The 22,431-nt window shown below is 43.9% G+C and overlaps 1 protein-coding gene across 1 annotated transcript in view; it reads left to right on the top strand.

Annotated features, from left to right (window-relative positions):
* Positions 1-16,320, top strand: part of LOC119387826 (solute carrier family 22 member 7) — a 49,717-nt gene extending 33,397 nt beyond the window's left edge. Inside the window, exons 2-10 of the mRNA XM_049413699.1 lie at positions 1,055-1,158; positions 5,213-5,367; positions 7,661-7,829; positions 8,747-8,879; positions 9,814-9,947; positions 11,109-11,323; positions 11,914-12,095; positions 14,410-14,603; positions 15,902-16,320. Of these exons, the coding sequence (XP_049269656.1) occupies positions 1,055-1,158; positions 5,213-5,367; positions 7,661-7,829; positions 8,747-8,879; positions 9,814-9,947; positions 11,109-11,323; positions 11,914-12,095; positions 14,410-14,603; positions 15,902-15,998 (1,383 nt within the window). The 3' untranslated portion in view covers positions 15,999-16,320. The remainder of the gene's footprint in view (positions 1-1,054; positions 1,159-5,212; positions 5,368-7,660; positions 7,830-8,746; positions 8,880-9,813; positions 9,948-11,108; positions 11,324-11,913; positions 12,096-14,409; positions 14,604-15,901) is intronic.
* Positions 16,321-22,431: the final 6,111 nt, after the last annotated feature.

The raw sequence follows: 22,431 nt of genomic DNA on the forward strand, positions 1-22,431 counted from the left end.
TGCTTTTATTATAGCCGCTTTTATTATATTGATTCACCTATAGTTTCTGCGTCTCCAACCCCAGTTGCCTACGCAGCTCTCGATCGCACTGGCAGGGTTTGAGCTGAAGAATAGGTGCAAGATCTCTGATCAAGGTAGTCAGCAATAAGATCAAGCGAATGACCTGACTCGTAGTCTGGCTCTATCGTGTAGGACAGCACTGCTGCTAGTATTCAGCCTGATGTAGACGTATGCGAGCCAATGTATCAACGAAAGGAGAAAGTTTACACTCGACGCCCTCAACATTATTCATACGGACATTCATACGGACATTATTCATACGGACATTGATGTCCGTAGGAATAATGTTGAGGGCGTCGAGTGTAAACTTTCTCCTTTCGCCCAGCCTGCCTCTCTACCACTCACTTCCTCACCAGAACAGGAACTGGTCTTCCTGGTGCAGTATTTGCCCACCACCTCCGATATGACGCCAGCAACCGCGCCCCGGCCCAGCTAAACCAAACGGCTGATAAACATTTGCAGGGCGTCTAGCCATAACGTTCCATGATTCAGACCAGTCGCCGTACTAACAACTGATGTGCACATTCGTGCAGTCCAAGAATGACAGGACACAAGCTACAAAACTCTTCAGTACAGTACGTTAAACATTAATTTCCTGCAGCTTGCGGAGAAAGAATTCTAATGTAATGCTAAGCTAAGAAATGGGCTAAAACGGGCCGCAGTCAGACTTCAAAATCACATCCGATTCCCGGTGCCCGAAGCAATCCTCATTTTTTGTTGTATGCACGTGTCTTCAGCATGTGATTGACTACGGCATTTAAATAGGGCCCTTTTCACGAAAGCTTCTTAAATTCTCTTTCTGATTGGCTGTCTGCTTTCGCTAGTGATGCACCCAACATCACGATTGCCCGCTCTTATACGGACATTCTTAGCTTGAGAACTTTTTTCTGTATACGGGACCTTGTTTTTGAAGCTACAGTCATGACGCACATGCTGTATATTGTAGACGTCCAGCAGCTGTCCAGACTTGAACATCTGCTATTTTGCACCGCAGAACGAGTGGATATGCGGTGACAACTGGAAGATGTACGCCACGCACACCGCCTATTGGATAGGCTCAATGGTGGGATGCCTAATCTCTGGATTTCTCGCAGACAGGTAGGCATTCAATTGTTTCCGCATTCGTATATCTCTGTGTTCGAGGCGGAGGCTTTTATTCGCTTTGCAAGATTTAATATTGCTGTAAAGAATATGCCACGCTAGACCGTTTCCAAAAGCATTCCAAGCTGTTACTTCTCGTGTTATTTACTACGTGACCGTACTTAATAGATTTTTAATGCGATGCATTCTTTGCCGAGGTGTCCACAGATTTATTCTGATATGTTCGTGTCTATAGAAAAACCCCACTGGAAAGAAAACGATTAGGAGGGAGCGTCACGTGATTTCGCTGGCCTCGGACTCTGTGCCGAGTGCCAGCTGCAAGAGCGACTACGTACTGTGCGGTAAAGTGGCAACACAAAGAAATTCCGGGTGCACTTTGATGGCCAACTCCAAAAAAATGTTTTGTTCCTTAAGACAAAGGCATGATTTGATGATACTTCCTTTATTGCTTAGCAATGAAGTGTTCTATGAAATGCAGCCCACAAAATATTTTCTTGAGCCTCATGAATCGAAAAAATACGGTCAAAAAGAACACAGATGAGATATTTTCTCTGGTTTGACAATTTTTTTTCGAGGAGACTGAAAGCATTATTTGCCCCCAAACATTTTTGTTTGAAAATAAACTTTCATGAAAATCATACGAATATTTACATTGGTCAAGGAGAACGCGAGTCTGTTTATCAAAAAGTCGTAAACTTTGTAGATTTTCTTTGATTTTGACAAAAATGTAGCTAGCAGTGGAACATGAACATTTCGGAATTCTTACATTAGGGGACCTGAACAGAACCTTTCTCGCGGCGCAAGCGCAGTTTTGTAGATCAACATACATAGATGGATTTTAAATAATTTTTTTCTATTACGCACAGTTTAATAAAACCGAACGAAATCTGAGAAGGCGCCGGAGAAGTGAAACGATATTTTAATGCAGAAATTCTTTTGCCAGAATGCTCCATGCGGTACAGCAAAAGGTCACACGTCTTATTAACAACATGTGCCATGCCCGAACGCCTCGGCTGGGCACTTGGCATAGAGAATGACCCTTTTCGGTTCTCATATTTTCCAAGAACCGTGAGGAACTTGAACATGCTTCCATAAGAAGTCGTGAACAAGCACTCAGTCGACACTTTTTTCTCCACCGCTGTTTGCCATATAAGAGGCAAACACTCAACTTCCCTTGGACCAATTGCAATCAAAGCACTAGCAATCTTACTTCAAGGTGTAAGACGCTATCGTTTAACGCATATATCTTTGCAGTTATTTTTTCTTGAGTTTGACTTGCCCGTCGAGCTTATTTTGCCTTTTGAAAGTATCCTTCTCCTTTGCACGTTTCACACTGCCTTGCCCAGGCTAGAGCGCGGTCATGACGGGTCAATGAGAAAGTAACGACTGCGGCTTTCCGATGCCGAATGCAATATGTTCGGGGTTCCTGAGCGCGATCGCAGCATTGCGACGAGGTGGGGAAGTGAAAGCGGCAGTGAATGGGAATTTACGTCTGGTTAAATAATAAAGTTTGTTGGCTGAAAAGATACTTCTTTGGCGTATCCAACATATGTTTTTGGGCAAAGAAATTCTGCATATGAATCGCTGGTCACGCAATCTCATTGTACAGCAAGGAGAGCGTTTAAACACGGTACCTAGTGAATTTAAGCGCGAACTATATATTAGTTCTCTAAATGCAGAAGATAATAATTTTAAACACTTGGCTCCAACTCAATTCCTAAATAAAGCGCATAAAGAAATTCGTATGCGAGAATTTAAGTTGCCAAAAAAGTGTTGGTAATAGTGAGGTCGTCACCATAGGTCGGCAAACTCACTCATGAGTCGACTCACTCAGACTCACTCAGACTCAGATGGAGCCGCGAGTCTGAGTCTCAGTGTGTAATATTTTGGTGAGTTTCAGTCCGAGTGAGTCCGGTTGAGAAAAAATTTGGTTTGCATTTTTGCATTAAGGGCAAAATAGATTCCATGAGTGAGTCTGAGTGAGCCTGAATAACGTGACAGTACACGTTATTGGTAACGACGAGCAACTGGTGATGCGCAGTTCAGTTAAACAAGGAGCATTTTGAATTATATTCGTAATATTCCCGAGGTCCCGGTCCAGCGTGCAGAATGATGCTGCTCAAATATACCGCGTCGCAGTTTTGCCTAGCACACGTCGCCCTAGGTGGCGCCGCTCTGCTGTCAGCCGTAAAGTCCCTGGATATTTTTGGGAAAGTACCGTCCTTCTTTTAACCGAGCCGCCACGCCGAGCACCCTCCTCTCCCGCCTTCCACCTCCCCACTTCACGGGCCGTTGCCTGGGAAACGCGCGCGTTATCTGCGTGACATAGCATTCTTGATAGGAAAGTGGCGCGAGCCGGGTTATAGGGCCGGCGCCCGCACGGTGGTCGTTTGGGAGAGGAGATGGATACGGTTTGGACACTTGGGAGAGGAGGGTTGGACACTTGGGAGAGGATATGGAGGAGAGTGTCGCTACTTTCTATATATCAAGGGACTTTAGTCAGCCGAGCCCAAAATGGAGTTGTCAGACGACTGACAAAGAAGCGGAGCGGAACGATTAGTGTCGGTCGCAAGCATAAATCGTATCAACTATAACACAGAAAAGCGAATTGTTCAGCTGTTGTGGATGATGTCGCGCGAGATAACTTAAGCGATTCTTGTATATTGAGGTGCGGTATTGTAAATGCTGAAGTTGAAAAGGTTTCCACACTGCAGCCATATGCAAATACGTGTCTACAGTGTGTAGCCTGGATACGGCATATATATATATATATATATATATATATATATATATATATATATATATATATATAGCTGCTCGGTTGAACATGTCTTTTTTCTCTTTTTTTGATTATACCATTGACTGGAAATTCGATGTTTGGTATTGTAAGCAGCCACGGAGGATAGTCAACTTATGAATTCCAACATTAATTCCTCGGTAATGCATAGAGATTATTGTTAATTTCTTTATGAACATTGCTTTTATTCCTTCTGTGTACTATAAAACTTATAAACCCTGCAGGAGATGCGGGAACACAAGTAGTTTTCATCGATTCACAGGCGGCACTAACGTAACTCAGGGCCATAAAGACGAAAGTAGTCAGTGACAGTATGATATATGAAACACATAAAGAGCACAAACTCACAAAGGCAAGCCAAGTGAAATATGAAATAAAATTCAAAGATACCTGGACATTGCAACATTCATGGTAACACAGAAGCCGATGAAGCAGCACGTAACGCACCGCAAAGATGCCATATATGGGATGAATAGTATGAAAAATTGTTCAAGTCAATTGACGCTTGCAGCAGGCGATGCTTTGAAGCGAAAAGCGCGTCGAGGTCCCTCTTTGTCATCAACGATGGAGTGGCTTTGATCTCCACCATGACATGATTAGCGCAGATAACACGATGCACCGTCGTTAACCAATCGCATTCTTTTACTAACATGGTTTTTACCAGAATGTGTATGCATATGACAAACGTGCGGCAATGGCTAATGTGTCTTGAAATGAAAGGCATGAAGTCATAACTGGCAAGACACGGATGTCACGCATAACATGACATGAATAACATAAATGGCAAGATCTCACTGAAATCATTTCTTCGGCCTGGATATCGATCTAATCGTCACATAATATGAATTACATGACATCACATACATGCCATAACATGTAAAGCGCGCAATACTAACGCTGGTAGGCCAACTGTAGGCTATAGTGTTGTCTAATGGTGTTTAGTGTTGGGAAGCTGTTGCCTAGCGTAGGATAATGTTGGCTCAGTGCTGGTTAGTATTACTAATGTTGGTAAGGGGTGGCCAACAGTTGGCTTATGTGCGCTAATTTTGTTTAGTGGTGGCTAACTAGTGGCTAATGCTGGCCATCACTGCATAATTTTGCTTGACTGTCGGCTATGGTTGGCTGGTGCTTGTTAATCTCGGCTAGTGTTAGCTCACTATTGGCTAGCACTGCATAACGTTCGCTAAATGTCAGTTAGCGTTGCTAGTGTTGGTTCGTGCGGCCTGAACTTGAGACCTGCATTTATCCTCACAGGCTTGGAAGGAAGAAGACCATCCTAATACTGCTCGTAATAGGCGGGAGCGGCAACGCATTCAGCGCCCTGTTTTCGAGCTTCGCGGGCTTTACGACACTGCGCTTCATTACGGGTCTTGGAGCCGGCACCGTTTGCAGTGCGACATTTGTAGCAGGTACGCAAGTAGGTTGTCAATGTCTACTGATAATAGCGGCAGTGTCTTAGCATGGCGTTTAGCCTGACATATTGAGCATACTTATAGGTAACGCAAGTAGGTTGTCAATGTCTACTGATAATAGCGGCAGTGTCTTTGCAACGCGTTTAGTCTGACATCTTGAGCAGTTTTATAGGCAACTTGCAGGAGTGCACAACATTCCCCACAATGTAAATGTCAATAGTTCTTTTTAGGTCACTATAATCTTTCTAATACTTACGAACAATGGGAGGCGCAGCTCGCCAGCTCTGATCCGGAGATACAGCTTGCGCTGCTGGGTCACGTCAGGCAGGCAGCAGTCGCCAGCGGAGCCCTCGACTTGGGGGCCCAACCATCGAGCTCATGACCCCTTATCCCAAACCCTTATGAATAAAGTTTTCTGTCTCTCTCTCTCAATGCTTCAAGAGAAAGATACATTCAATGACTTCAGGGGTACCACGCTGCATAGATTCCAGCAAATGGATGCATTAGCTTTCGCACCCTTTGGTACGTCTCTAATGTTGACTACGTCAGTATAAATTTGCACTACCCTAGCGTAATGTAAATGAGTGTATTTGTAGTCTGTATCCGGTAGACACTGTCAGCTTTTGAGTTTTGCCACAAATGATGATGAGCGAAAATCCATGCATCAAACTGAAGCTGCCCATAATCTCATTTTCAGTGACGCCAGCGATAATCAGCAAACATCCTAGCGCATCAAACGAATTCTGGTTTGAGCGTTTGCGAACATTCACTATCGGTTCCTATTGCACATATTGTCGGAAGGGAGGGTGCAGAATTCCTGTCCAAGGCACATAAAAGCTTTCAGCACGTGATATGCACGTTAAAAGACAGTCATATGAATGTAGCCGCGAATCTAGCAGGACATTCTGCAATTCTGTTGACATATCACATGCGATTGTACGCTCCGCTGGGCACTGTGCACAAAGAAAGCTAGAAAGTCCCGCCCCTTATTTTCCTGTCGCTTCTGCGCATTGATGACATTGCTGGGTTAGTACAACTAGAGTGTACTAGAACGGGAGGTGCCCGGAACGAGCTTCGAAAAGTGAAGCCCAAACAGGGTCAATCCGCTTGCAGCGCTGCGATCGGTAGTCTGCAATGTGTCGTCGTTTAAGAGATACGCGTGGCGCCGCCGAAATGGTGCAGGGGTAGAATGCCCGCTTCCCACTCAAAAGGCCCGGGTTCGAATCGCAGCTGCAGATGGTGGTGGGTTTTTATTCTTAGTGTCACCTTTTGTAGCTTTATTGGTTTTCCTTTGTTTCTTAAAACTAGCTTAAGTTGCTACGTGTTGGTTCAAAAAGTAACGCAAAATGTGAAGTAAAATAGAAGAAATTTGAGAGCGAGCGCAGTTATTTGCAGCGCCACCACCCGGGATTGATCAAAAACGTAAAGTATGGTCTCCGAGATTTTCGCGAAGACGAGACTCGAAACAAGATTTCACATTTTACATAACTTTTTGTAACAATACGTAGCAACAGAAGCTAGTTTTAAGAAAGAAAGTAAAAAACCAACACAGCTATAAAAGGTGACACTAAGAATAAAAACCCACCATCTACAGCTGCGATTCGAACCCGGGCCTTTTGAGTGGGAAACGGGCATTCTAACCCTGCACCACTTTGCCGGAGCCGCGCGCAACTCTTAAACGACGACATATTGCAGACTACCGATCGCAGCGCTGCAGGTGGATTGACCCAGTTTGGGCTTCACTTTCTGTACATTGGTGTTGCGGCCGTTCCGAGCACGCCCCTGTTCTAGTTCACTCTAGTACAACGGTACAACGGTGGTCTTGTGGTGAGGTACTCCACTGCTGACCCGAACGTCACGTGATCGAATTTCGGCGGCCGCGGCCGCATTTCGACAGAGGTGGCATGCTAGAGGCCCGTGTACTTAGATTTCGGTGCGCGTTAAAGAACCCCAGGTGGTAGAAAGTGTCAGAGCCGTCCACTACGCCGTACCACATGATCATATCGTGGTTTTGGGACGTAGCAACCCAACAACTATATATATTATATTTTCGCACTGTACATCTGAGAGTCGTCATCTAAAGCAAAAATATCAGCGTATATCAAATGGCGACATCATATTTTCTTTGAAATTCCGTGTCAGAGAGAGAAATAGATGAAAATTCACTTTCGCCAAAGATTATGGGTATGGTGTGAACAGCTTCAGTATGAAACCGAAACAGTTGCAACGTCTTTATTTAATGGTGTGGTGTGCACTATAAGTGCTTAGCGTGTCGCCCTCCACATTGCAGCGATTGAGTTCACGGTGTCCCACCGAAGATCCCTGATTACGCTGATCTTCGCCATGAGCTGGTCGTGCCTAGCCGCCGCGCTTCCCTATTACGGGTATCTGCTGCAGAGCTGGAGGATCCTGCTCCTCACGGCAACAGTCGTCGATTTTATGCTCGCAGCACTTGTCTGGTGAGTACGTGGGCAGCGAGGAGGAAGATTGTTTTACGTGTACGCAAGGCAAGAGCAAGGAACACAAGATGTGGCTCTATACTCCACATATCTGGGGAAAAAAAGAGAAAAAGAATCTTTTCACCACTTCTGAACAACTTGTTTAGCCGTATTAGGTGGACGTGATGCAATTTCTTTTGTATAGAACTTGGTTGGAGTGAGACATAAGTCAGGCAATGAACAGCCCTCAACAACATAATTAAAGTTGCCAGGTATACGTATATCTAACCTTTTTAGAGTCTGGTATGAGCATGGGCATCGGCAGTCTTGGGGGGTGGGGAGCGATGGTGTGGCATGGGGAGAGGCGAACGGGCGGGCGGGCGGGGTGGGAGAGTCAAGTGCCTTTTTTGCACCCCCCTTCCGACGTCTATATGATACCTGTGAGACGGAGATTTGCGAGTAGTTCTGCTGATGTTAACGATGACGTGCGACCAAGTGGACCCTTTATGCTTCGTGCAAACAACGCCTGACAACCTCTGACACACCCATAACGTGCCATAACTCCCTAGGAATCAGATGGTAGGAAAGTGAATTCTTTCCGATGATACTTCGTGCGCTAATATGAAATCGTTTACCAACGCTGAAAGAGTCTCATAGACGTCGATTGGGCGAACACTGCTGGGTAACGTTCACAGCGAGTTTGTCGTGAACCTGAAGGAGTGGCGCAATAAACAGGCACACTCGCCGAATACGAGACTCTCTAGCACTCGTATTTGTCACATTTTAAATGCTTGAATTTTTTAAACGCTAATTCCCAGCCGTTGCACCAGATCGACTAGTCATGCTGCTGGTCCCCGCATTTCGTGCATTTTATTTACCATTCGCTATGTCCTATGCATTCGCAAACGTACATTGTGCCAATATATTTTGTCCCGCAGCTTCTGGGTACCAGAATCACCCCGGTGGCTTCTATCCGTCGGCCGTAAGGAAGAAGCTCTTGCCTCCCTTGAGCGCATCTCTCGCATCAACGGAAAGAAAGTATCCAGGGAAACCCTCAACAAACTACTGCTTGTAAGATAAATAATGTCAGCGATTACGCGATGTCACGAGGTGTGCAAGGTTGCCTAGCATTTCTTGCTTTGGACCTACCTGTAGCGTGTACCGCAAATAAAGTGTTTAAGGCTGCAGTTGTTCAAAAAGTTTCTCCGGGAACACTTTAAGTTGAATACATTTCATGTAAAAAAAAAAAAAAACAGCCACTCCCTGAGCTTGGAACATTACAATCCAAGTGCATCCGTTTCTGTGTATAATCCATGCCACTTTCGCAGTTAAAGAAAAAAAATGGCATTGTTTCGTGAATCGTGTCCAGGATAACACGGTTGGCAGTGCATATAACTAGTGTATAGACTAGCAGGTGGCAATGCGAGACAGAGTTAAATAATAACCCGAAGCGCTATCTGTTGCCTGGAAAGTCTTTTTTTTTTACTTTACTGCAACGCGGGTGTCCAGCTTTATCGTTGACAGAAAATTCTCTGCATGAATCTACGTACCGATGCATAAGCTATGTACCGCTGCGGTCTTCGTTTCTATCCTTGCGTTCCTTGTTTCTTACTTCCGCTCTATGACGCATTCTTGTCTTCCGTCGCTGTAATATCGGCCATGTGAAAATCTTCTTTGCAAAGTGGGAAAGAAAGTTCACCAACCCCCGTTCACCCCGTTCACCCCGTTCACCAACGGGGTGAACGGGGTGAGCAATAAGCACTTAATGTATACCACGCAAATACAGCACGCCTGAACAGTTGCTCTTATAAATTTTTAATTGGGGTCATTGTTGTAACTATAGCTAAGTAGCATACTGGTTACTAACTTCTGGTCAACCGCCCGGCCTTCCTCTTCTCTCTCTCTCTTGGAGAGCTGCGTAATTGCGTTGAAGCGAACGGGCACACAGACACGAGGTTTGAAACATGACTTGAATTGACGCTTTTTTAAACGTTCTTGCACGCAGCAGCAAGAGGCGAGTGAAGCAAGCGACGTAGAAGTCACACCATCGAAGAAACCACCAAGCTTCTTTCAGACGACGCTACTGCTCGTCAAATCACCAAGAATCCGGCGACTCACAATATTTATTTATTTTGCATGGTATGTCGAAAAAAGTTTTGTGCACCTTTGTGCTATGGTCCTAGATTTTGGGCACGTGTCGCGCATTTTCGCGACCGAAATTTCCGCAGCACTTTCAAGGATGGAAGGCACTCCCGGAATTTGTTGGCGACGGTGCGCGATTCTTGTTGCATGCCAGAAAGCGTAATCGATGAAAGCATAATAACGTGTTGAACGGCAATATCGTATTTGGCATGTATTCAATAAGCACTTAATGTACACCACGCAAATATAGCACGCCTGAACAATTGCTCTTATAAATTTTTTATTTAATTTAATTGTTGGGGTTTAATGTCCCAAAAGCACGATATGATTATGAGGGACGGCCAGTGGAGGGCTCCGGAAATTTCGACCGCATGGGGTTCTTTAACGGGAACCTAAATCTAAGTACACGGGCCTCAAGCATTTTCGCCTCCGTCGAAAATGTGGCCGCCGCGGCCGGGATTCGATCCCGCGACCTTCGGGTCAGCAGTCGAGCACCGTAACCACTAAACCACCGTGGCGGGTCTATAAAAATTTTCAGACTAACAACTTGTTAACAACCTGGAGGAAAAGACTCATGCTTTCCTAAGCAATCCTTTGCGCTGACTGTTGTCGAGGAAAAAATATTACCTGCACGTACTTCATAACCTGGGTGCATGTTAAAATTGAAGTGGTCTTGGTAGGGCATTACAAAATGAAGATAATGGAGCGGGGACCGATGAGAGGGAGTTTATATCAGCGTTAAAAACAATTAATAAAAAAAAACGAAGCGAATCAGCTGCTTTTGTGTCGCTGTAAGGCAAAATATATAAAAAGGAAATATATTGATAAGCCATGCCCGTTTATTGTGAAATCTGACAGTTTTTCAAGTTAAAAATAAATCGCGGGTTTTTACGTGCCAAAACCACAATATCATTATGAGGCGCGCCGTACAGTGGGGTACTCGGAATTGATTTTGACTCCTCGAGCTTTTTAATATGTGCAGCTAAATCTAAGTGCATGGTCCTTATTCTATTTCGCTCCCATCGTGTTCCATGAAGCGTTCAATCACAACTTCATCAGCCTCATTGAAAAATGATGACTTTGGGAGCACACATAATCCTTTATATGGGCCCCCTCATAATATACCCGAACGTGTGCGCCATCGTTTCGTGTGCACAGGTTCGTCATTACGCTGTGCTACAATGTGATCACGCTGCAGCTCGGCAGACTCGACCTGAACATATACTCGACGTACGCCATCGCCATTGCTTTCGAGTTGCCCGTGAACGCCCTCTGCCTCGTGCTCATGGACACTGTGGGTCGGCGATGGTCCAACACCGCCTTCCTCTTGATCTCTACTGTGGCCTGTTTCCTCCTTGGCCTTTTGCGTCCAGGTAAGGAAAGTTCGATTGTCTGTACTCATATACATTGAGTACATGCTTTTACAGGGCGCCACAGTTCTAAGATACTTTCTATAGCACTCACAATTGTCATCCTGTGCTGCCAAGAACAGTGATTGTGTGGATGCATTTTCTCTCTCTCTTTCTGGTTCAGGACTTGGTGCGGTGCTTTAGTTGTTTAGTGAGAAGTGTGATATATAGGACGTGGTCGCACAAACGTGCAATCGGTGCATGGATTTACGGATAAGCATATGCACACACTGTCGTGTGTGGAAGGCTTTATTGCTACAAAGTAGACTTTGTAGACTACTACAAAAAATATAAACATTTCTTTTTGCAAAATATGGAAGCAGCGAGGGCATTTCGAATGTATGGCCCAATATGTCCCTGTTATATAATCAAACTCTGAAATGTTCACAGCGATGTCGGTGTCAATGTAATAAGCACTCGGTAACAAATAAGTAAAGGAAAAACAGCTGAAAACACGCTAGAAGTTTGCAGAATAAAGTTGTTGTTAAAATCTGCTGCCTTCCCTTCTCTGATAGCGTCCTGCTCTTGCTTCCCACCCACGCACCCTACTGCAGAGTCCAGTACATGGACGCTGGTCCTTGCCGTGGCTGCCATCATGGCGATGGCTGGCGCTTACAACATTACCAACCAGCTGGCGCCAGAGGCGTTTCCTACGGTTATTCGGGGCAGGGCGGTGCTGCTTCAGAAGCTCATCGGAGACGTCGGTGGACTCACGGGCATTCAAGTGGCGTCACTGGTGAGCAAACATACGATTTAAGGTCACGCAAACGTGCATCGTCTCGTAAAAAGAAAAGAAGACGAAACACAAGACAAACACTGGCCACATTCATGGCAAAGTAAGTAGGGGAGGGAGCAGGCTGACAACTGTCACCTAGAGGAGTATAACTCCTGCCTACTCTTTCGGGAGGAGGGAAGAGTTAGAGGAAAGGAAGACAGGAGGAAACAATATAGGAAAGTAAACAAATGATGGAAGCGGGGACAAAAATAAGCAAACGCGGAACACGGAAAAATGTTTATAAACGCGAGGCCAGACCGGTTTTGTTCATGAAAGTTAGAAGGACTCAATGAGCCTGGTCACGTCGAGCAGCACAACAGGCAGTCATAAAGGTTAGCACACGTAGATCCAGCAGTGCCAGCTGCGTAACGAATGCTGGACACTTCAAAATAAGGCGTTCAAGTGTCTCACGTGAAGAACAAGACGTACACGACGTACTGTCCACATGTTCTTGATAGTATGTAAACGTTCGTGCACAAACACAGAGCCAAACCTTAACTTATGTAAGAGTGCTCTTGCACGACGGGGCAAGCCATCACTACTAACACGGGAAAGAAGCAACCCGTTCGCGACACGCTGGTCCGGGTGCTCCTTCAGGAGGTGTCGTCAGATCAGCAGACGAGCGTTGTCAAATATACATGAAGTTTCGTAGCAGTCACACTCGTTGTGGGCACATGTCGAAGCGAGACGATCAGCCTCTTCATTTCCAGCGGTAGCCACGTGCGAAGGTATTCAGTGGCAAATGAGGGTCTCAATGAGAAGTACTTTTGCCGGCATATTGTACTATACTGCATTCAATTAAGCCATCAGTATCCTTTCTCAACAGTCCGCTAAGGACAGCAATGGAGTCTGCAAGGATGACGACCTTCTATGCTATTAATTTTTCTTGCATTTATTTCAGAGCAACATCAATCACTGATAGTTCCGCTGTTGTTGATAAGGATGGATGGGGTATTCGAAACACGTGCCTGATGTCAGTCTAAGGGCAACAGAAAGCTGCAGAAGTGCTTTGGCCGTCACTTCGTAACAGTCCACAAGTACTTTAAGATAATCCCAAAATTTTTCAAGTAAGTGCGACTGGGCCAACTGGAATAGTACCGAAACAGTCTATTAATACTTTTTTTATTTAGGGAATCGATAGATAAATGGGGAAGATGCATTTGTTGTGCTCTTTCGGAGGTGTGAATAAAGTTGTATGTTCTGGACTGCCAGCAATGGCGATAAGCAATGCCATCATTTTCCCCATGCTAGAAAACGAGCGCTGAATTAGCCGATTAAAAAGCACTTGGTCATCTAATGTTCGGTGCAAGCACTCCATATGATGTAACGCTCTTTGTTCTGCTTGCAGCTTCAGGGGAAGGTAGTGTGCTTCAGAGATTAATCACGAATGTTCATTCAAAGCAAAAGGTCATAGAACTAAATCTAGTCTTTACTTGATTCATATCATGAACTCTACCGGCTTAACCGAGTGAAAATTAAATGCCAGCCAAAGTGGAAGTCAGGAACAAACAAAGTCAACAGTGCTCCAGTTGGTTAGATGGTGTTCCTCAGACCACAATGAGACGTCTATAGGTGAACAGAGTCTGTATTAAACAGATCTTTTGTTCGCACACTCAGTGCCTCACCAGAAGTTATCAGTAACTAACTGGTAAACAACAACAGCAGCAAAAACAACGACGTTGTTCAAGAATTAGTTGGACATAAGTTTTGGTTCCATGCAGAAGACCCAGCCTCCTTCTGCTTCTTCTCCACGTTATCCCATTTCCTGACATTATCGACATTGCAAACTTCTAAAGAATTAGTGAAGCGACTCGCTGCACATGCATGCTAACACTGGCTAAATGTGAGCAGTTTTGAGAAATATGAAATGCAGAAGCAGGTCCCATATTCCACAAGACCTCCTGTTAATGTTGAATGTATAAATAAAGTTATATTAAGTAGAATACAAAAGCTAACGTGTTAACATAATTGCGTAAGAACAGAACGAAGATCATAGAGCAAATTGAGCACAGATTATATTACGCCATCAGTGGGACGACAATGGAAGGTCCGTCAATAAGGGTCCTCGTCAGGGCAACGTTTCTGCGAAGCATTGGCTCCTTGTTGTGGATTCCGTCATTCGCCCTACGCTAATCAACTTCATTTTCCGCATTCCGTGACCGCCGTTTACTTTGTGCGGCCGTGTAAATGCAGGCGCCCTATAACGTGACAATCTACCACGATTACAGCGTAACTGTAAACAAAACTGTGAGATCGTCATACACTGCTGCCGCAGGTGGAGCGTGACATGTACACACCCGTGCTGGTGATGGCAGCGCTGTCCCTGGCCGCCACTGTGGTTGTGTTCTTCCTCCCGGAAACCCTGGAGCAAGCCTTACCGCAAAGCATAGAGGACGGCGAGAACTTTGGAAAGGACCAGACGCTCTGCTTTTGTCCCGTATCGGTGGCCAGGCGTGCGAGAAAGAATCGGTCAGTGTTCGTGGTATATCTTGTTCTCAATGAATATTATGCAAGGATGGAAAGAAGGAAGAAATTAACGGAAGGGCACGGAGGTTAGCCAGTTTTCAGACCGGCTGGCTAACAACCATGTCCTTCCGTTTATTAAAGACGATAGTCTTTCTTGGGGAACTTAAACGCAGAAATTTTGGTCTGTCTTTCTGTCTGTCTGTCTTTCTGTTTGTCGGCACGTCCCTCGATTCAGCCACTCGGCCAAAGTTGAACCACTTGCCCAAGGGCCAGCCGTCTTGAACTGGTGCGGCTGTTCATACTTGTGAACGTTGTCGATCAAAAAGTAAATATCATGCATATCTGAGGTGCAACATCACTAGGTAAGTATTAGGTGGCGTGTTCCTTTTATAGAAAATGCATACATACGTAATTTTAAGGACCCTAGTTTCTTAAGCTGCGCTGAAAATGCATAAGAATGGAAGCTTGAGCGAGTTGGTATGCGTTCATCCTTGTTGAAACAGCGCTCACTAGACGACGACGAAGTAAAAGAAGGCACAGGACAGGCAGCGCCTGTCCTGTGCCTTCTTTTACTTCGTCGTCGTCTAGTGAGCGCTGTTTCAACAAAGCTGAAAATGCGACTGCGCTGACATTTGCCTTCCTCCGTGCCCTTCGCACGAGCTCATTGTTGTGTTTCGGTTTCGGTTCTGTATTGCACTGTACGAATGCCATGGGTTGGTGTTGAAAAACTTTAGTTTTGAGAAGGCCAAGAAGGTGAAAAAAATATTTAAAAAATGAAAAAGCAGCGTTGTGGGCGGCCTTCAGGCTGCCGGTTGTGGGCGCCGCTCTGGCGTTCCTGTTTTACCCAGGCGACGTGTAAATAAAAGAGTGTGTGGAGAGTACTCGTTGAGTGCGGACGTTTCTCTGCTTCAGCGCTTCGCGCCAAACCGCGTTTTCGGGCTGGCTGCCGTCCCCGCTGGTCGCGTTGGTCACCGCCGGTCTTCGCCTGCTGCTGCGCCGGGACTACCAGCACGCAACACAGCACTCATGTTTCCCGACGTATTGCCAGATGGCGTCCATATCTCACACAGCGCCTCTTCTATCGTCTTTACACGACATTTGCAGCGAAGCACGCAGATACGCGGCCAATTTTTTTTCTCTCTTCCTTGTTTGTAGCCGCTAAACACAGCGCAAGAAGCTCTTTCCATTCTTCGTATTCGTTTTTTACTCTTTGCGCTGTAGAAGAAATGAATCAGTGCCAGTGGTCAAATTGAATGTTCTCATGAAGGTTTTACATTGAAAACAGTTTTTTCCCTTTGCAGGTCACTAGAGAAGCAAGCTAGGATAAGTGCTCGGAATTCCAATGAAGACGAGATGGGAACAGTAGTTACGCCTCTGGCCGTGGACTCGACAGTTTAGCGTGTAATCGTGGGAAATATCATTTTAGAGGCTCTCTACACAAGCCTCCATGCACACATAAGCCAGCCTTTCTACGGACAGCTAGGAATGCTCCGCCTGATTCATCTGTACTCGCGCGCCAAGATTCACTCATACGTTAGAAGATCATGACGCGTCTCAAACAGGTACCTCACTCCCATTAACGAGCTTACGTCAATCAACTTGAGCCCAACCAATGATAACGATCCGCGATATCATCAAGTCATCGATAGAGCAATAAAAATGTTCTACGGTTAATGGTTTCAGACTAATATTTACGTTAATCACAAACAAAAAGGGTTAACACAGGACACTAACACATCGCGTGACTGACGTGTTGCTTCAACACTTGCCCGCCAGGTGTGCGATGGACCCCTGTTAGCGATTATGATCACGCTTGATCAAAGGCGTGTCGAGTCATGCATTTACTCCTACGCGTCCCTGATGATGATGATAATAATAATATTAATAATAATATTTATTGGCATGCCATGTTAAACGGGGCGACGACGAGTAGTCACCTAGCCGTTTCAGAACAACCAACAATATATTGCAGTCTATAACAGCCTCTATCCTGGCTATCTCTTTCTTTTATTTCATCATAGAACTTTCTGCTTTTACTACGCATTCCTACCTGCACCTGTAAAGACTGCTTTCTATCGGAAACATGCCGTTTCTTTGTTTTTTAAATCGATATTCTAAAGGTGTATTGCTTACATCAACCGCTGACCAGGTAATACGTCCACCCACATTGAAACCAGGAGCCATGGAAAGCGCGCCACTGAAAGATGCCCGCCTTCCATGGCTCCTGACTTGCACAAAACAGACAGTGGCCTCTACAAGCTCAGCGCAATTATACAGCTTCGGTTTATAGCAGCACTCTTGAACGTACTATTTTACTAAAAAAAAAAACAGAATATGGCATAATTGTGGGGAGAACGATCCTTATATCGAGTTATCGAAAATTATTTGTTCCGCAAAGAATCGCATGTACGAAAACGAATATTAGTCCCCATAACATCTCCATAACAGCTCTATTATTTACAAAACGTGTAGCGCTAAAAGTCAATTAGGACTATGTCGCTATTATTTCAAGTAGAGACAACATATTCCCAAACACCATTTCCGTACTACTGATAGCCAACAAGTGAGAACGCGGTATACATTTTGCACTCACAATGCACATTACAGCAATGCCTAGCCAATAATCTATGGACGACCTCACAAATTATTGAGTGCCAACACTACCTACGCTGACAAAACAAGTTTTTGATTTCAATAATAGTGCCCCTAGAATATTCAGACAAATTTCAATTCAAAATAGAGTTGTATTTGTGCAGCCTATGGGATATTTGTTGTTCTTTGTGTGTGTGTTTCTGTGTTACTCGCGCAAGCTTTCATGATTTATATGATTCAATGTACAATTATACCGTTTTAATCTTTTCCGCCACTCGATTTTCTTCTAATGACTTCTTTTTTAGCCCTATATGGTCCTTGTTTACGAACTGTCGCTGGTGTAGTGTTTCGCGGAGTTTCCATTTTGTTACCCTGAGCTCTACACTGTGAAATCTGTGTTCGGTGAAACAAAACTCTGCCTTTTGTTCATTCTCAATTTTCTGATTTCAAAGTTGAAGTGTTAAAGGATAATAAACTCAACTCAAAACTCAAATTCAGTTTCCAGCATTTCACCGCAGTCGCAGTAAAAATTATTTGATATGGCGACGCAGACTTACAAGCCACCCTTCTGATAACGTCACAAAACACTAGAAGGATAGAATATAGAAACTTCGCACGGGACGCACTACGTGGCTGTCCACAGAAGTGCCAAAGTCGGTAATCCAGAAGTGTTAAGGATAATTTACATTACCGGCCTGGATAATTTACATTACCGTTTGTGCATTTGCTGTCATGCCATCCAACGCAGAGTTGGCCAAAAAAATTGAAGCACTTGAGTCTTTGGTTCGCTCTAGTCTTGATACCTTTGCAAACGAACTAACAGCTAAAATTAAAGAAAAGCTAGCACAGGAAGGACTCGGGGAACATGCGTCCCTCAGTGATAGCGTTCAATTTCTGTGTGATAGTTTCGACTCCATCAAAACAAAACAGGATGAATTGGCACTAGCTAACAAGGAACTAGTTGCACAAAATGAGGCGCTGACTAGAAGAGTTGCGGAATTGGAGCAGTACTCGAGGCTGAATAATGTTGAAATCAAGGGCGTTCCGGTCACTCAGGGTGAGGACTGTGCGGCCATTGTGATGCAGATTGGCGAAGTTATTCGGTGTCCTCTCACGCCCAGTGACTTTGACGCAGTTCATCGCGTTTCAACGAAATCAGATGAAAAGAACATTGTTGCACGGTTCTGCTGCCGTGAAAAGAAAAACGACTTTGTTCGTAAAGCGCGTAAGACCCGTCCGAACGCTTCTGATGTTGGCTTCTCCGGTAGCTCGAGTAAGGCAATCTATGCCAATGATCACCTGTCTCCCGAGAACAAAAGATTGTTTGCTAAGGCCCTAACTCTGAAAAAAGCGCACAAATGGCAATTTCTGTGGACAGACAATTGTCAGATCAAGGCGCGGAAGTCTGGTGATAGCAGGGTGTATCGCATTAGCAAAGACAGCGATCTTAGTATCTTTTCATAGCCACTGAGTCCTACGCTCATTTTCGTCCAGGACACTCGTTCACTTTCACCTTATCATCATGGCTTTGCTATCTCCTGACGAGGCTAAACATATGCTAGATGATAGTAATCGCTCCTCGGTTCATTTCAATGCGCGTAGCCTCCGCGAAAATTCGGATAATATTTATAACTTTAAAAGTGCACTCGCGCATTCTTTCTCCATCATTTGCGTCTCTGAAACATGGCTCTGCACTTATGACGACAATCTGTTCGGCCCGTCATCGTACGAAGCTGAGTACTGTCACCGTTGTTCAGGCAGCTATGGTGGCTCAGCAATATTTATCGCCTCAGATCTGTCCAACACCCGCCGACAAGATCTTTCCTTAGGCATCTCGCATTGCGAATCCGTGTGGATTGAATTAGATAATTCTTTTTTAAACGATAATAATAATGTTATTCTGGGTTGTATTTACCGTTCGCCTTCTTCGAATGTTAAGGATTTCATTTCTCGCCTGGATGCCATTTTGCATCAATTATCATCGGAAGGCAAGCGCGTTGTCTTAGTTGGTGACATCAACATCAACTTGCTTAACACAGACAATTGTGCATACACAGAATATATTGACTGTTTCAGTGGATACGGTTTTGAGTCTCTTATTTCATCTCCTACTAGATGTCCCATTTCTGGTGTTGCTTCATTGCTGGATCATGCCTTCTGTAATTTCTCGCCCTCTCCCTCTGAAGGAGTAATTGACGTGAACATCACTGATCATTATCCCATATTTCTTGCTTTCAACGCCTTCAAGCCATTTGATCCACCCACGCGTGTTACTTCCACACTTGACCAGGAATCGTTTTTCAATGCCATTAATAAAACTGATTGGTCCAGTGTTACCGCACTATGCAATGTAGATCAGGCTTTCAACAAGTTTTCTTCCATTTTCCTTAAAGCCGTAGAAGAGTGTACTAAAACAGTCAAATGTAAAAAGAAGTACAAATATCCTAAGAACCCATGGTTATCTCAGGCACTACTAAAAAGTATGCATAAAAAAGATAACCTGTACAGAAAAGTCAAAAGACAACCATATAACACTGCTTTAGCTTCACGCTATAAAAAATACTCGAATGTTCTTTCATGTCTCTTGAAAAATGCCAAGAAAAAATATTATGATGACCAAATATCTAATGAAAAAAACAACTCTAAAAGACAATGGCAACTCTTAAACGATTTCCTAAATCGATCATCACATAGTTCACCTTTGCAGAAAGTGACATATAAAGGCATTACACATAATAACCCTGACAGTGTTGCTGATGCTTTTAGTAATTATTTTTTCGAAATTTTCAGTCAAAAACATAGCAGTTCTGGCTGTAATCTGCAACGTTCTAATCATTCTTTTTTCTTTTCCCCGTGAGCCCTGACGACGTGTCTTCAGCAATCAAAAGTCTCAAAGAAACCGGCCCTGGTATAGATAAAATCTCAGCACGACACTTAAAACTTGTAGTAGACATCATTTCTGAACCACTTTCTGTAATTATAAATCTTGCGTTCAAGCATGGCAGTTTCCCTACTTCTCTAAAGATAGCTAAAGTTCTTCCGATTTTTAAAAAGGGTGATAAGCAATCTGTTTCCAACTATCGCCCCATCTGTATTCTTTCTTCCCTGAGTAAAGTCATCGAAAAACTATTTATAATTCGGCTAAACAAGTACCTGCATAAATTCAATATACTGAAGCCCTGTCAATTTGGCTTTCGCGCTGGAAGTTCTACTAACCTTGCTCTTCTTTCCCTATCAGACTTCATCAAACGCTCCATTGATTCAGGATTCGTAGTTGGGTCAGTTTTCTTGGACTTCACAAAGGCATACGATACCATTAATCATCTCATTCTGTCCAGGAAACTCGAAGCATGCGGTATTACAGGTCCATCCCTCAAATTCTTAAACAGTTACCTCCGTAACAGAAAGCATACTGTTTAGATATCGGGCTCATTTTCCTCTAGTAAAACAATAAATCAAGGGGTTCCTCAAGGGTCATTACTGGGTCCTTTACTTTTTTTACTTTACATTAATGACCTCCCTGACATTATACACATGGCTCACTGCGTTTTATATGCTGACGATACTACCATTTCCTTTGCCGATAGATGTATTGATACCGTCACTAATAAATTAAATGCGGTACTTCGTAGCGTGTCAAAGTGGTGCCACGAAAACTTTTAAATTATTAATCCAAATAAATCTAAGTTTATGGTTTTTAGATCAGCTCAACGCAAGTTAACCTCCTCACCAGCAATCACAGTTGACTCTCATTTGATCAATGTCAGCGACAGCGTATCATTTCTTGGCGTTCACCTCGATGCTAACCTTACCTTCGCTCTCCATATTGCTCACATTAGAAAAACGGCAGCATTCGGCATTCGCGCATTACTCAAAGCTCGCTCATATTTTTCTCATAAAGCACTCCTTTCTCTTTACTTCGCATTCATTCATTCTCATATCACTTATGGCATCGCATCATGGGGGAATACTTACCAGTGTCATCTTTCATCCTTACAACATCTACAAAATCGAGCTCTTCGCGTTATTTTTAACTGCTCTCGCGACAGTAGCGCCATTCCCCTTCTTCAGTGCAATAACATCTTAACGGTTAGCAACCTATTTCGGTTTAATCTAATTATGTTTCTGCATAAACAAATAAAAAATCAACTTTCTGCTAATTTCATTGATCCCAAGATGTTAGTTAATACTAACACAACCAGGTTTGCGGCTCACAATAACTTTTTACTTCCTAAGGTTCATACTAACTATGGTAAATCATCTCTCTTCTGTACCATCTCCATATGGAATAACTTGCCCACTTCATTAAAATGTAAAGTTTCTTTTATTTCATTTAAAAACTCATTAAAAGAGCATCTGTTAAATAGTTGATCGGTCTTTTTTTGTTACTTCACAATGTATTTATTATTTGTATTTTTGATGCCATGCCCTTTTGTTTTTCAATCTGCTTTGTGTATTCTTTGTTTCTACGATTCTAACAGCTGCTGATTGTTGTTTTATTTATTTGTAATCATCACCGAGGGTCCCGTTGCAGTCGTGTACTTTGGGACCCTCGTCTGTATATTTTACTCCATGTAATATTCTTTTATATTATGATAATAAACTTATTGATTGATTGATTGACAGGCAATGTATCACATTAAGGGCCTTGGCAGTGCAACCCAAACGAGTCAACAGATCAACAATGCGGGAGCAAAGATAATCTCAAGCCAAAACCAATGTGCACGATTAGTCTTACGGAAGAGGATACTGACAGATTACAAAATGCTCATAATTACAGAATCAACGACGCTTTATTCCACGATTCAAAAAGAGGAAAGAACATGGAAGGCGAAAATTTAAGCTACAGGGAGGTAGCCTGAGCGTACCTATGATCCCACACAGAAACTTGTTCAACAACGCGCGATCAATAACGATATTGCACAGTGACAATGCAAAAAAAAAAGACATAAATGCACTTGCTATAAAACAAAACGACATAGAAAATGATAGACAACGCTAAAAATCCAGGCGCTAAAATTTACAAAGCGTGCAAGAATGCTCCATGCGCAGTAATTCAAAGAAAGTAAGAAAAAAAGTGAACACTTTCAGATGGTGTCGAGAAGTCATCGTTCATGCTTTTCCCCTCACACCCCGTAAAACAGGGCATAGAAGGAATGAGTCTCATTACATTGTTGTGGCTCCTAATCACCACATGCTCGCAAAGAGCTGGAAACAAGAATAGCGAGCAGAGCGGCGG

Source organism: Rhipicephalus sanguineus, chromosome 3, assembly GCF_013339695.2.
Source record: "Rhipicephalus sanguineus isolate Rsan-2018 chromosome 3, BIME_Rsan_1.4, whole genome shotgun sequence".
Taxonomy (NCBI): domain Eukaryota; kingdom Metazoa; phylum Arthropoda; class Arachnida; order Ixodida; family Ixodidae; genus Rhipicephalus; species Rhipicephalus sanguineus.